The sequence below is a fragment of the Phocoena sinus genome, chromosome 16, assembly GCF_008692025.1.
Source record: "Phocoena sinus isolate mPhoSin1 chromosome 16, mPhoSin1.pri, whole genome shotgun sequence".
Taxonomy (NCBI): domain Eukaryota; kingdom Metazoa; phylum Chordata; class Mammalia; order Artiodactyla; family Phocoenidae; genus Phocoena; species Phocoena sinus.
This window is the reverse complement of record NC_045778.1, coordinates 80,819,669-80,832,336: the sequence shown is the minus strand read 5'-3', so window position 1 is coordinate 80,832,336 and position 12,668 is coordinate 80,819,669. Positions and strand designations below refer to the sequence as shown.

The 12,668-nt window shown below is 55.5% G+C and overlaps 1 protein-coding gene across 5 annotated transcripts in view; it reads right to left on the bottom strand.

Annotated features, from left to right (window-relative positions):
* Positions 1-12,668, bottom strand: part of PTPRE (protein tyrosine phosphatase receptor type E) — a 165,809-nt gene that overhangs the window by 30,786 nt on the left and 122,355 nt on the right. For 3 of the 5 annotated variants that reach the window (XM_032607776.1, XM_032607775.1, XM_032607777.1), the window contains 4 exons: positions 7,825-7,930; positions 7,448-7,521; positions 5,678-5,814; positions 312-402 (listed from right to left, as the gene is read on the bottom strand). In XM_032607776.1, the coding sequence (XP_032463667.1) occupies positions 312-402; positions 5,678-5,814; positions 7,448-7,521; positions 7,825-7,930 (408 nt within the window). Of the gene's footprint in view, positions 1-311; positions 403-5,677; positions 5,815-7,447; positions 7,522-7,641; positions 7,717-7,824; positions 7,931-12,668 lie in introns of those variants that run through there. The other 2 variants (XM_032607778.1, XM_032607780.1) reach the window with 1 other exon arrangement.

Below are 12,668 nucleotides of genomic sequence, written 5' to 3'. Positions count from 1 at the left end.
TCCATAGGAGGAGCCCTGCCAGCCGGTGCAGGGGGCACCCCTCTTGGGCAAATAGACCAGGCAGTGCAGGTCTCAACAGCGAGCACAGGCTTGGCAGCCAGACCCAGAGCAACGCAGGCTACCCAAGTCCTGGGCGGGAGACAGACACCTAGACTCCCAGCTGCGAAGGCTGAGCCGCTGCACTGACCCAGGCCCTGACCTCCAAGCCCCCGCGCATCTGCTGTCAGGACAGGCAGGGTCACCAGTAGCTGCAAGGCAAGGCTGGGTTTAGTCAAAATGCCACCCATCGCGCAAAAAAAGTAAAAGCTTACTGGGAAGGATGTTGGGATATCTGTTCTTCTCTCTGTTTTCTTCTTTATTGGCCAGCTCAAAAGTTCCCGGTACGTGTCCAGACGGCAGTGACTAGAAGAAAGCACAGGGTCAGCACTAAACGTGAGAAATCCAACACCGGGTTTACGTCACCTCCCGACTGAGCACAGGAATCCAGAAATCTGGACTCTGAGCACCTCCAGTGCTGGGTCCATCTCTCTGCTCCTGCCTGTGGAAGTTTCTGCCTCAGGCGCTGGGCCGGCACCGGGCAGAGATGTGATGGAGACACAGGCCCGCCTCCCCTTGGGCCCGCTGTCTAGTGGGGCCAGCGGAGGTGCAGATAACCTGATGACCCATAGCTGGACCCCGAAGTGCATTAAGGCAGGGGCTGGCCCGTGCATTGCCACCAAACCCCCAGGACTCACAGTCCTGGTCCAGAGCAGGCCCTGCACAAGTACGTAGGAACTGGCCACAGCAGAGCTCTGATCCGGGAGCAAGGACCCAGATGCTGGGCTGAAGGACGAGTAGAGTGATGGCGAAGGACCGTCCTCAAGCCCTCACCTGCTGAGGACTTGGTGTGCTCTGAGGACCAGTGGGACAGGCACAGCTGGGGGGCTCCTTGAAAATGCAGATCTCAGGCCACCCCGGGCCCGCACAGCAGCTACCCACTTCCCCAGGGGACCTGCATGCACCGCCCTAACCCTCCCTTTGTCTTAGAGGAGGAAAATGAGTATAGGGGCTCAGCTAGGCCCCTAAAGCTGACGTGTGGCACAGCAGGTGTCAGCCCAGCATCCTGACTTCTAGTTCTTTCCACAACTCAGAGGCCCTCATCTCTTGTTAGCACCAACTGTCTTCCTGTTTGCTCGCTGCTGGGGGGGCTCCATGCTCAGGGGGGCTCCTCGAAGTACACAGTGGGAGAGAGCCCTCTGAACCCCCAAATCGCATCCTTCAACATTCAGCCTGACCGTCAGAGGAACCAGGGGTCACTGGTGTTAAAATCTATCGAGTGTTTACGATGTGCCAGGCACTGAGGGAGGAGCTGGGTCACCTGCCTTCACAACTTACCTATTATCAGGTGACACCAGGATCACTCCTGTTTTGCAGATGAGGAAAGAGAACCCCAGGGTGGCTGCAGAATTGTCCAGAGTCGCCTGCCTAGCACGTAGCAGGCAGTGGGAGGGCACGTGGAGCTGGCACCTGGACCACGAGAAGGGCACTCGCTTCCTTAAGTGTAGGGACAAGCGAGGGCTTCCCTGCGTCCGGCTATAAGTGCCCAGGAGACTGAGGCACAGCCTGGGATCAAAGCCAAGGCCCCGAGTCGGGTGTGCAGCCCACGGGGGCCCAGAGCCCCCTTCTCCCGGGTCGGGGGTTTCTCCATCACAGACCCAGCCCCGGCCAGCCCATGGCCTCTTTCCCCACCACACCCAGTGGCCACAGGCAGAGGCTCTGCCAGGGCCAGTGTGGAGGCCCGCCCGGCGGGCACCTGGGCAAGGCTGGTGGGCAGTTCTCCGCCAGACCAGCACCTCCTCCACCGGGAGCTCTGCATCGAGCTGTCTTAACACTGAGTTTCTTGACCAAACCTCAACGTGAAATTTGTAGCAACATTCTAGAGCCTTCTCTTTTTCACCCCGAAGCTTTTTTGACCCCAGCACTGAAAACAAAAATGAGGCCTGAGACCATCGCGGGGGACGCATGACGCTGTGCGTTCGTCAAAACCCACAGAACGTGCGGCGCTGGACCCCTGACCCGGACTTTAGTTTGTAACAACGAGTCAACGTTGGCTCATCAGTTGTGACAAGTGTAACACACTCAGACGAGACGTTAATCGTTGGGGAAACTGTGCAGGGAAAGATGCGGTATATGGGAACTTGGTACTTTCTGCACAATTTTTCTGTAAACCGAAATCTGCTCTAAAACATACTCTATTAAAATTAATAAATTAACAGAACAAAACAAAACCAAGAAGCCTCCCTCTTCCTCTGGAGGTTGGAGTGGCTGGAGGGGTCTGAGCGGTAAGGATGGACCCGGCTCTGCCACCCACAGCCGTGTGGCCCCGGCAGTGATCGGAGAGCAGAACACGGAGATGTGATCCTGACTCTGTGGGCGGCAGCACAGAAGTTCACAGTGGAGGCAAAGCACTCTGCTCCCCGAACTTCTACTCCATTTCCAAGCACACAGAATGACCGCCCACACAGTGCAGGCCAGCACTTTCTCCTGCCGTCAGTCATGTGTGAGCTGCTCCAAAGGCACAGGGCTAATAAGAGAGCTCTGGGGCGGGTCGGGTGCGGTCTGCCATAGCTGGGTAACCCCTGCAGCGCCCCGAGTGAGCCGTGCAGCTAGCAGTTGGCTGATAACTACCTTGTGATGGATTGTCCGGTTACGTAAATTGGCTAAAGAGGGTTTGCTGGTTTGTTTGAGGTGACATTTTTAGGCACTGGGCTTAAAATAACCTGCTGGGACAGAGGCTCGTGGAAGAAGCTGTCTGGAGGGGGCCTTTTCCTCACCTGCAGGGACTTAACCGGGGGCCTGGAACAGACTCTGCTAGGTCAGTGTTCTACCATTGCGGGTGGAGACGGCAGACCAGACATTCAGAGAAGTCGTCCTGAGAAGGGCGGCAGCTCAGACTCCCCTCATGCGGGAGCCAGGCTGAGCTGGGAACACACCTTAACTCTTACACGTGTTAAGACACTCCCATGGGGGCTGGGAGGGCCTCATTTCATACACGAGGCCACTGAGGCAGAGGTTAAGGATGTCGCCCGAGCCCTCCAGGCTGGTAAGAAGCAAATCTGGGGCAGGCGCCCAGGCAGCCCGTCTCCAGCATCCACGCCTTGATCACCCCACTGAACGGATCCCAGTGCCAGGCCCTCTTTTACTTCGTCAAGTTCACGGCAGCTTCCACTGGCCATACACCCAAGTCCCAACTCATTCGGATCGACTACTTTGAGGCTCATCCGTCTCCCTGCACAGTTCCTGGGAGAGGAGCTCAGGACAGAGGGTGAGCAAAGAAGAGGACGAGCGTCGAGGGCCCAGCTCAAGCGTGTCCACCAGTGGAGGCAAGAGCGGGCTGGTCACGGCAGCTGTGATGCTCTCAGTAGAGCCTGCCCTTCACTTGAGAGAGGAGCAAACTGGGGTCCAGAGGGGGACGTGCAGCTGCCCTGGGTCCCCTGGAGCCAGGACCAGGCTCCATGCTGCTGGACTCGACCCCTCGACCCTCTCTCCCGGCCCTTCCCTGAGTGGAGGCCGTGGGCAGGAGGGCAGCTGGGAAGGCTGCTCAGTGGCAGGGGTGGGGAGAGCAGAGCAAGTCACTTGCTTTGGTTGGTACCCCAAAACCCAGGAATCAAGAAAAATCCCACTCAAATGCAACATCTAAAAAAATCTAAACGCAAGGGCTTCCCTGGTGGCCCAGTGGTTGAGAGTCCGCCTGCCGATGCAGGGGACGCGGGTTCGGGCCCCGGTCCGGGAAGATCCCACATGCCGTGGAGCGGCTGGGCCCGTGAGCCATGGCCGCTGAGCCCGCGCGTCCGGAGCCTGTGCTCCGCAACGGGAGAGGCCACAGCAGTGACAGGCCCGCGTACCGCAAAAAAAAAAAATAAAAAAGAAATAGAAAATCTAAACGCAAAAAAAAAAAAAAAAATCCATGATAACCAAAATATCAAACTTTTAAATACCGTCAGGATCAGCAACAGCGTGGTGATAAGCCACGTCAGAGCCTGGGGCAACAGGAAACACCAGAGTGACCCTGTCTTTATTTCCAGTTGCGCTGTTCTGTTCATCATGGATTGCTTGCATTAATTTTGATGATTTTTAAAAGCCGCGTGAAAATAGAATTTATCCAGATGACAGAGTGTTTTGGTGCCCCCTTAAATTTTGCACCTGGGACAAGTGCCTTACCTGCCCGGCCCTCGTCCCGGGCCCTCGCTTTTGAGATGGTGGCACAGGCAGCGAGTTCTGACGCAGCCCTCCCTCGGCAAGGGCAGTCACCAGCCTCCACGTGGAGAAATACAAGTACAGGAGGAAACAGGACAAGAATGGACGTGGGGGAAATGGTCCTGTATCTGCCAGCTTGGATAGTCATTTTGAAAATGGAGAATTAACTTCTCTCGTCAGGCTGAGAGACTGCAAAACAATACTGCTTGGAGCTGTCTTTCACTATGACCTACTATCTCAGAAAAGGGGATACATTTGGAAACAATTAAAAGGAAGCAAGATAAAGGCAGGTGAGGCTTGTGTTAAAAAATAAACAAAAGCACGGGTCTAAATGCGCCATCACCCTGCCGTGCCCTCATGGGTTGCTTCTGGGTAAAAAGTCACTTGTCTGCAGCAGGAGTCATGCTGTCTTTAGGTGTCACAATGGTACGACTCTTTGCTGTTTACCAAGTCAGAGCCTCATATTTGACCTGTGAGGTCATTAAGGCATCCTCCCACCCCTGCCCCTTCACAGATGACCGAAGCTGTGGCTTCCAGGACAATAACTGATGGGCCGGGCGGGGCTGCGGTGCCACAGGCAGGGCCAGGACCAGGTGGCCCCCCTGCTGGAAACCCGTCCTCTTTCAAGCTCAACACCAGCGCACGGCTATGTACGATATGAGGAAGATGCATAAAAGAAAACTCAAAACACGATCAGGGATAAACACTGGACAGCCAAATCCGAGACCACACTTCCCAGCGCGTCTTGTCTGCCTGCCTGTGCATCCCAGCATCTGTAACTATCTGTCTGTCTATCTATCTAGCAGATTCACAATTCATGGAACATTAAATTAAAAAATTAGCAACACAAGGGGAGGTGTCATTAATGTACATTTGCATTTTTGTTGATAGTAGGATCGGTTTGCTACCATCCGGCCGGACCAGTTCGTCAAAGTCATCTTAGCTGTTGCCATCATTAAGTTCACCCAGAACAGCGGTAGCAGGATGAACACGCTGACTTGGGCAGAATCAAAGGGCCGTCCAGGCAGAGCTAGTGTCCCCTCAAGGCAGCCCCTCGACTGTTTAATCGATGTTGTGCAGGACGGTTTGGGGGCTCCTTTGCTCTCAGCGTGAAATTGTTATCCTGTGGTCCACTCAGGCCCCAGTCTTGCACATTATCGAGATAACGGTGTTTCCGTCACACTCGACTTTAGAACACGGCACCCAGGGTGTCTGAGCTGCAAGGAGGCTCTGAACCTCTTTCTCAACCATCTCGTAAATGGGAATGAGGGTTAGCGGAGGGTCATCACGGCAGAAACCAGGTTTCCCTGGAACCCCATTTTTGGGACAGTGTCTCGATGGATGCCAGCATTCTGAGCCTTTGGGCTAATTTATCCTGAAACACGACATCCCACGTCCCAGCGCCCTTCCGCGTGACAAGAAAGAGGGGCCCCAAACTCACATTGAACTCCTCCCGAAACCTCTTGCAGTCATCCGCCGACCGGACCCGGATCTCCTCCTCCAGGTGCCCCACGGGGATGGGGAAGTACTTCTTGGGCCCCGAGGGGGACCTGCTGAGAAGCATCACCCTTTGCTGCTCTGTGGGGTCAACAGAAATACGGGGCTTATTAAGCCATGTTCCCAGATGGGTGACATTAGCCAGACAGACGGACAACGCTCCTGGGGAAATGGCACAGCTGGAGGGGGACAGTCGCCCAGACCATGAGCAGCTGAACGCAAGGTCTGTCTCTTTTAACACACCCTGATCACTCATAGTGACAGACGGACGCCCCTCTGGCTGGCGTCCCCTGCTCTTACCAACCAGACACGCCTCATCTTCCCAGCTCACTCGCCCACCAGCCACCTCTCCTTCCTCAAGGGATTCAGGTGGCTCCACACTCCAGCTCAACTGTCCAGGTTTGAAATGGAGCAGAATAACAATAGGTTTCTGGGCGCAAACTGGTAACAGGCTGGGAATCAGTTCCGGTATGAGTCTCCCGCAGCCTTGTCTTCTTTGTAACAACTAGTCCTGGTTACTCAAGCCCCATAAGCTCCAAGAGAAATAAGAGAAACCATTGCTGTTTTTTTCTTTTTTGGCGGAGGGGAGGGGCTGGCGGCACTGAAAAGGAGAAGGGCCAGATTTCAAGGGTGTCCCCGGACAAGCTGCTTTCACAAATTCAGAGTGAGACCGCAAGTGACACCCTGGCATGTGCTTCTCTTCCTAGGGAACCGAGCTGCTGTTCTCAACAAGGTCAACTCTACTTTGCTGTCACTTGCAAAAGGGCCTGTCCCCACCTGCAGAGCTGTTCTGAAGGCCAGCCAAGAACTCCCTCCAGGGCTCATTCCTCCTGAGACAGTCACTCTAGGATGAGCAGCCCGCCTAACCGGCCCCAACTTCCTCCTCCCATCCGGGCTGTTGGGACGTGCAGGGCAGGGAGAAGGGGGCAGGAAGGTGGCGCCCGGAGGCCACGTGTCATCGTGAAACCAGGGTCACGGGTCTCCCAGCACGACAGAACTGGCTGAGGTCCTTTGCTGCCGATACTCTTGGTCGTGTGCCGGGTCGGTTTTGTAATTCATCTGAAGTCTGACGGCACCTCTGCTCCCCCAAACCACGGGACAACCAGGCAGCAAGCTGACTGAGGAAGTTGTAGTCACTGGTGTGAACAATATTTTTAAAAGCCTCTGCCTCACATACCTTTCTTGGACATCTCAACGCGTGGGAAGAAAACCAATGTGCCTTTGTAAGCAGAATTTACAAGTTAGTAGCTGAATTTGGAACCTCAAAGAAAGGCAGGAAATTCCCCCTGAGCTACTCTGAGCCTCCCTGCTAAGCACGTTGGTACATCAATTCCCTTCTTTTAGCTGATCGGAAAACTGCGGATTCCAGGGTGGCCCTTTCGAGAACTGTAAATTATGAGCCCACCTGTCTCAGCTTAGGACGATCTAAGACTTACTGATAAATTTTATATGTTGAAATCCTGGAAAAACGACAGGATATGAACAGTGTCTCCCCCAAAGCCACAAACTGAAATGCCTCAAACGTCTGTTTCACACCGGACAGAAAATGACAGTAGTTTTGAAACAGGGAAACTCTGGTTATAAAGGACGGCATGATACCAGATAAAGCCAGATGAGAGTCGCAAAGCCGGAGGAGTCCATCATTTAAGTGTTAAGGTGTTAGAGAGGCACGGCCCCCCCCCCCCCCCAGGCCCGGCCCGGCCCGGCCCCCTACCTTGCTCTTCTAGGATTCCGTTAGGCATCTTCTTGTCGTTGGAGCTGACCACTGCCTTCCTCTGCTTCCTGAACCTTAGAGACACAGACGCGTGAGGTGTCAGCACAGGGAGCTTGCTGAGAGTCCAGAGCCCCGGGGATAGCCACCAGGTGAGCCCCGGGGATAGCCACCAGGTGAACTCCGGGGATACCCACCAGGTGAGCCGAGAGAAGCTGTTCCTGCTGTTCATGGCTGAGCCACTGCCCTGGCCCCTTGGCCCCGCCCCTGCTCTGCCCTCTGCCACCCGGCCAGCCCCCGCCTGCTCGTCTGCAGTCACGGCCTCTCGCATCATTTCCTCCCTAGCAGGTGTGGGTGAGCCAGTGCCCGGACACTCCTACCTGAAGAAGTAGCCTGCAAGGAACAGGAACAGCAGCAAGGGGAGCAGCAGCCAGGCCAGCAGGGGCTGGGGCGCACCGGGGGCCGGAGGGCCGGGGGCCGGAGCGCCTGGGGGCAGAAGCAGGTCCCCGTCAGGACCCGAGGCACAAGGGGAAGCGGGCTCTGGGCGAGGAAAGGTTCCCAATACCAGACCTCGCAGTTTGCAAAGTGGCCCTCCCACCAGCCCCCCTTCCCTGATGCCAGACCCCACTTTAGAGGTCACCAATTCGTCCCCCCCATCCCAGCGGCCCAGGACACCAGAACCCTCCTTTACAGTTTACAAACTCCCTTCGTCAACAGTCCTTCTTCCTGGACACCAAAACCTCACTTCACAGTTTGCAAAGTAGTCACTCCCTCTCAACCCTTCTTCCCTGACACGAGAACCCCACTTTACAGTTTGCAAACTCCCTCCTTCATCTGCCCTTCTTCCCGGACCCCACTTTACAGTTTGCAACTCAGTTCACCATCCTGGTCCATTGGGTCCACAAAGGCCCCTCTACTTAGATGAGCAGCGTTGACACCAAGAAGAAGCTGAGCTGAGGATGTGATGACCTGACGTGTCCAAGGCCCCCTGCTGCTGGGTAGTGAAGGTCCAGACCCCCGTGTGACCTGTTTCCCCAGGTCCCAGGGCACCTGTCCCTCCCCCTAACGGGAGGTGGAGGAGGGTGGGAGTGTAGATGCCCTGCTGCTCTGTCCCAGGACGGTGGCCCGTGGTCGCATGGTGACCCGGCCTCCCGGAGCCGTGAGCTGCCGACCTCACCCGCCCAGAGGAAAGCTGCTGACCAGGCACCACCCGCGCTCCCCTTTCATCTGTCTTTCCTGGACCAGAAGGTGCCACGTCCCTGGACCCAACGTGGCTGCCCAGGGTCTGGCCCGCAAGCCCGAATTCCAGGGGGCTCTGGTGGCCCGGCTGCCACCCTCAGAGCCCACCCCTCGCCCAGTGTTCTGACTCAGCTCCTGTCCCCTCAGACTGCCCTGCGGCGTCCTCCTCTCCAAAGCATCCTCGCTCGCCAAGGAGCACCTCAAAGCCCCCTCGTCCACGAAGCCCACGCAGCTCCCCTCCGGTGGATCCCAGAGGGGCTCTGTGTGCCTTTAGCACATAGCCTATTCTCCTGGGGGGAACAGGCCCGGGGGGCCCGCCTTCACCCCTGTTTCAGTGGAAGCCCCTAGAAGGCATGACTGGACCGTCATCGCTCTGAGTCACAGAAGCACCAACAGGGCCCCTGAGCCCAGTGGGGGCTCCACAGCCCCGCAGTCCCCCATCTCGCACCCCTCCCCACGTATCCCAAAGGTGTAATGGGTATCTCACCCCTGGGCCGGGAGCTCTGCCGCTGGGGCCCTGCGCTGACGCCGGCACCCTGTGGGTGGTCAGTGCTATACTCCTAATAATCGAAGGACTCTTAACAGACCTGAGTGACTGCTAGACGTGGAAGTATTAAAACCTGAGGACAGCGGTGAGGAGGTGACCTCAGCCACCGTAAACCTGGCCAACCTACGACACGCCCCCGCTCCAGGCTGCCCCACGCCTCTGCCACCTGAGCTAGTGATGTTCAGGGACCAGCGCAGCTGTGCTGGGAGGCTGGGGATGCCAGGCTGAGCTCTCTGCTCAGTCCCTCCCTGGGAGCCCCTCCGCTACAGAGGCTCCTCCCTGACCCTAGGAGCCGACCTGCCTGTGGCCTCCCTGCCTGCAGCTCCTTGGAGCACCCCCGAACGCTGCCAGGGCCTTGGAGCAACTCAAGCCCAGACTGATGGGGGAGATGCCTGCTACCAAGGGGCAGAGCTGGGCCCAGCCCCAGAGAGGCCACTCAGCTCCATCCCTGCCCGTCCAGATGCAGCTGCAGAGCCTGACAGGTGCCCTTCTGCTCTCCCGGGGCGTCCCTTCTGTCGAACTCCCCACTTCTGCATTTGCTCAGCTTAACCATGGCAGTGACTGACGGGCCAGCTCGTAGGCCCGAGGGCTGGATGGGCCTAGCTGAGCGTGCAGGCCTGCCGGGAGCTTCAGGTGGGCACCGGGATCACAGACAGCCCACCCCTGGGGCCGTCAGGGGCTCCAGGGTCCAGCCTCCGCTTTCATGCTGCCCGGAGTCAAGGCTGCAGTTACAGACGTGGGCAATTCCACGGCACACCCTCAAGGAGCGAGGCGGAATGACCCAAGGCCCCCAGAAAGGGGCCGTGTACCCGGACAGAAGCGATGGGCCACAGGGACAAATGGGTTCCCCTGCTCGGGGTCTCTGTCAGTTGTCAGCAGCCGCCTCTGTTATGGAAGATGGAGGTCAGGCGGGAACAGTCAAGGACGAGCAGGCCCCGTGGGGCTCCGGGAACTGGCGGGGTGTCCATGCCCTGTCGGCGGGGCTGGCCGCGTCTTAGCCCCAACTCACGGGGGCCGAGGAGAGGTGCACGTGACATGCTCAGTTCTTCCAATTTACCGAAGGAAGAAATCTATATTTTTACGTAAAAAATATCTGATTTTTAAATATTGGTAAGCAATTCAACCCAAATACAATTTTGAAAACCAATGTGGGTCAGAAAAACCCTCCGCAGGCTGGGCTGTGTTCCCGGGCACCAATGGGCTCCCGACGGGAAGTCAGGGCGATGACTAAGAGGAAATTCAAGTCTCTTTCTGTTTTCATTTCACGGTGATGTGACTCAGACTGGGTGGGGCTGAGGGTCACGGTTGGGGAGCAGAGCGGGGCTCTCCTGGAGGTAAGTACCCCGGTGGTCCACTCGGAGCAGCCTTCTCCCCAAATCTCCTCCAACTCTACGCAGCCAATGCTCCAAGTCAGGTGTGCATGGATGTTCGTGCAAATTTATGCCCAGGCACGCCTGAGAAGTGTGCACCCGTGTGTGTCGGCTTACATGGAATCTGGTCCTGGAATTTGAAAGTCGGGGGCTGCCGTGTGAGTCCTGACCTCAGTCACGCACCTGCACGCTTAAACTTGTGCGGCTCGCCCGCTGTGCTGGACGGCCCTGTGAGGTGAGGGTGGGCAGCAGGGGGTGGGGAGGCCCCTTGGTTCCCCCCTCAGCCCTAAAGAGTTCTGTGTAAGGCCTTGACGAAGGGACCCCCCCCTTCTGGGGTCCCCTCTTGTAGTAAGGGGGGTACTGGATGATGTTCCTCCAACGCGGATCTGCCCTGCCTTGGGGGTCCCTGGGGGAGGGAAGAGTTGGGGCAGGGGTGGGAGAGAAGAGGAGGGAGGGGAAGAAGGTGGCAGAGCAGCTGTGTTCTGGTTGGGGGCGGGAGGTGGGGTGGGGTGGGCAAGGTCCCTGCAGGACCCGCTGTTTACCAGCAGAGGGCGCTTTAAAAGTCTGCTCCCACCCTGTACCTCGTGCGTTTTGCTGGGTTCTGGTCGATAGGAGCAACACAGGGATCCAGGCCTGCTGCAAAACGTTCAGACCAAACACAGAACAGTCACGGGCAAGAGCCATCCCTTCTTGTTCCCAGAGTTACACGCTGTTAAACCCATGGGGTGTATCTGCCCTGACATTTTCCCTACACGTTTACATTCATAAACCTACAGGTTCGCTGATAACTGGAGTCCTAACGACTCTCTCATTACATCTAAGACTCCACGGATCGTAAGATGTGCTATTACTTTATGAACCACTAAGAAAGGAAAAAAGATATTAAGGCACACTTCAGGATACAGTGATATGAAATGTGGGGAAAAAGAAAAACAGATGAAATACGGTATCTGGCAGCTCTGCGACTTGCCTTTCTTGGGTCGTCTGTCTTGGAGAGTTTCAGTGTCAGCACACAGGAGCCTCTTCATTTTGTTTAACTGCCCTTTGAATTTCCACTTTTTGGGTAAACCAAGATTGGGATGGACACTTAGGTTGTTTCCAACTTTTTGGCTATTACCTACAATTCTGCAGCTCTTGTCGATACCTTTGTGTATCTCACAAGGGTTTCTGTAGGCGAGCTCCTGGAAGTGGACCCTTTGTATTCTGTCCACACACGTTAAACTGTAATCGAAACTGCAAGTTGCCAATGTTTCCACCCTCTACACTCACCTGGAGTGTACGATGGAGCCTATTTCTCCCAGATATTAGTAATTCGTTTAATTTCTGTCAATCTGATAAGTAAAATAATACCAGTTAAATTTGCATTTCCCTAATTTCTAGACGGTTAGGTGCCTTTTCATGATTCACAAACATACTTACTTAGATATTCATATTTTGCCTGGTCAAATTTTTAACCGTTTTCCTACTGTCTTTTTTTGTCTCTTGTTAATGTTTAGGAATCCTTCATATAATCCGGACAATAACATTTTGCTATACAATTTATAGGTATTTACCTTCAACTACTTGTGTAAAATAATGTCTCCTATGATTATTTAATACATTTTGTTCAGTGAGCAAATGAAATGATTTCCGGTTATTTTGGAACACACTGGCAAAGCGCTGTGATCATCCCAAATGATGCTTCATCCTTCTTTTGGGGAACAGATGAAGTTTCAAAGGGCACCTCACAGGGTCGGTCAGGTGTCCTCCGGAATTCTAGGCCACAGGAGCCCATCTACTCACATAACAGGGGCCCTGAGCCAGATGAATTTCCCTCTTGGAAGTGACCAGAAGCCACTGCCAAGCCTGCAGAGGCTGCAACAGGTGACTTCCACATTCGTTCTGGTGGGCACCAGGTCACACAACCGTCCCGCTTCCTGTAAGGACTCCTGACAGCCACAGCCGATTATCAGCCAAGCATTTTATTTTTAGGTGAACCCAGGAGGGGGGAGCCCGTCTGGTCACCTCGCGTGTTTCTGAGATCCACCCATATTGTCTCATGTATCAGGCATTCCTTTTCTCCTTTTTA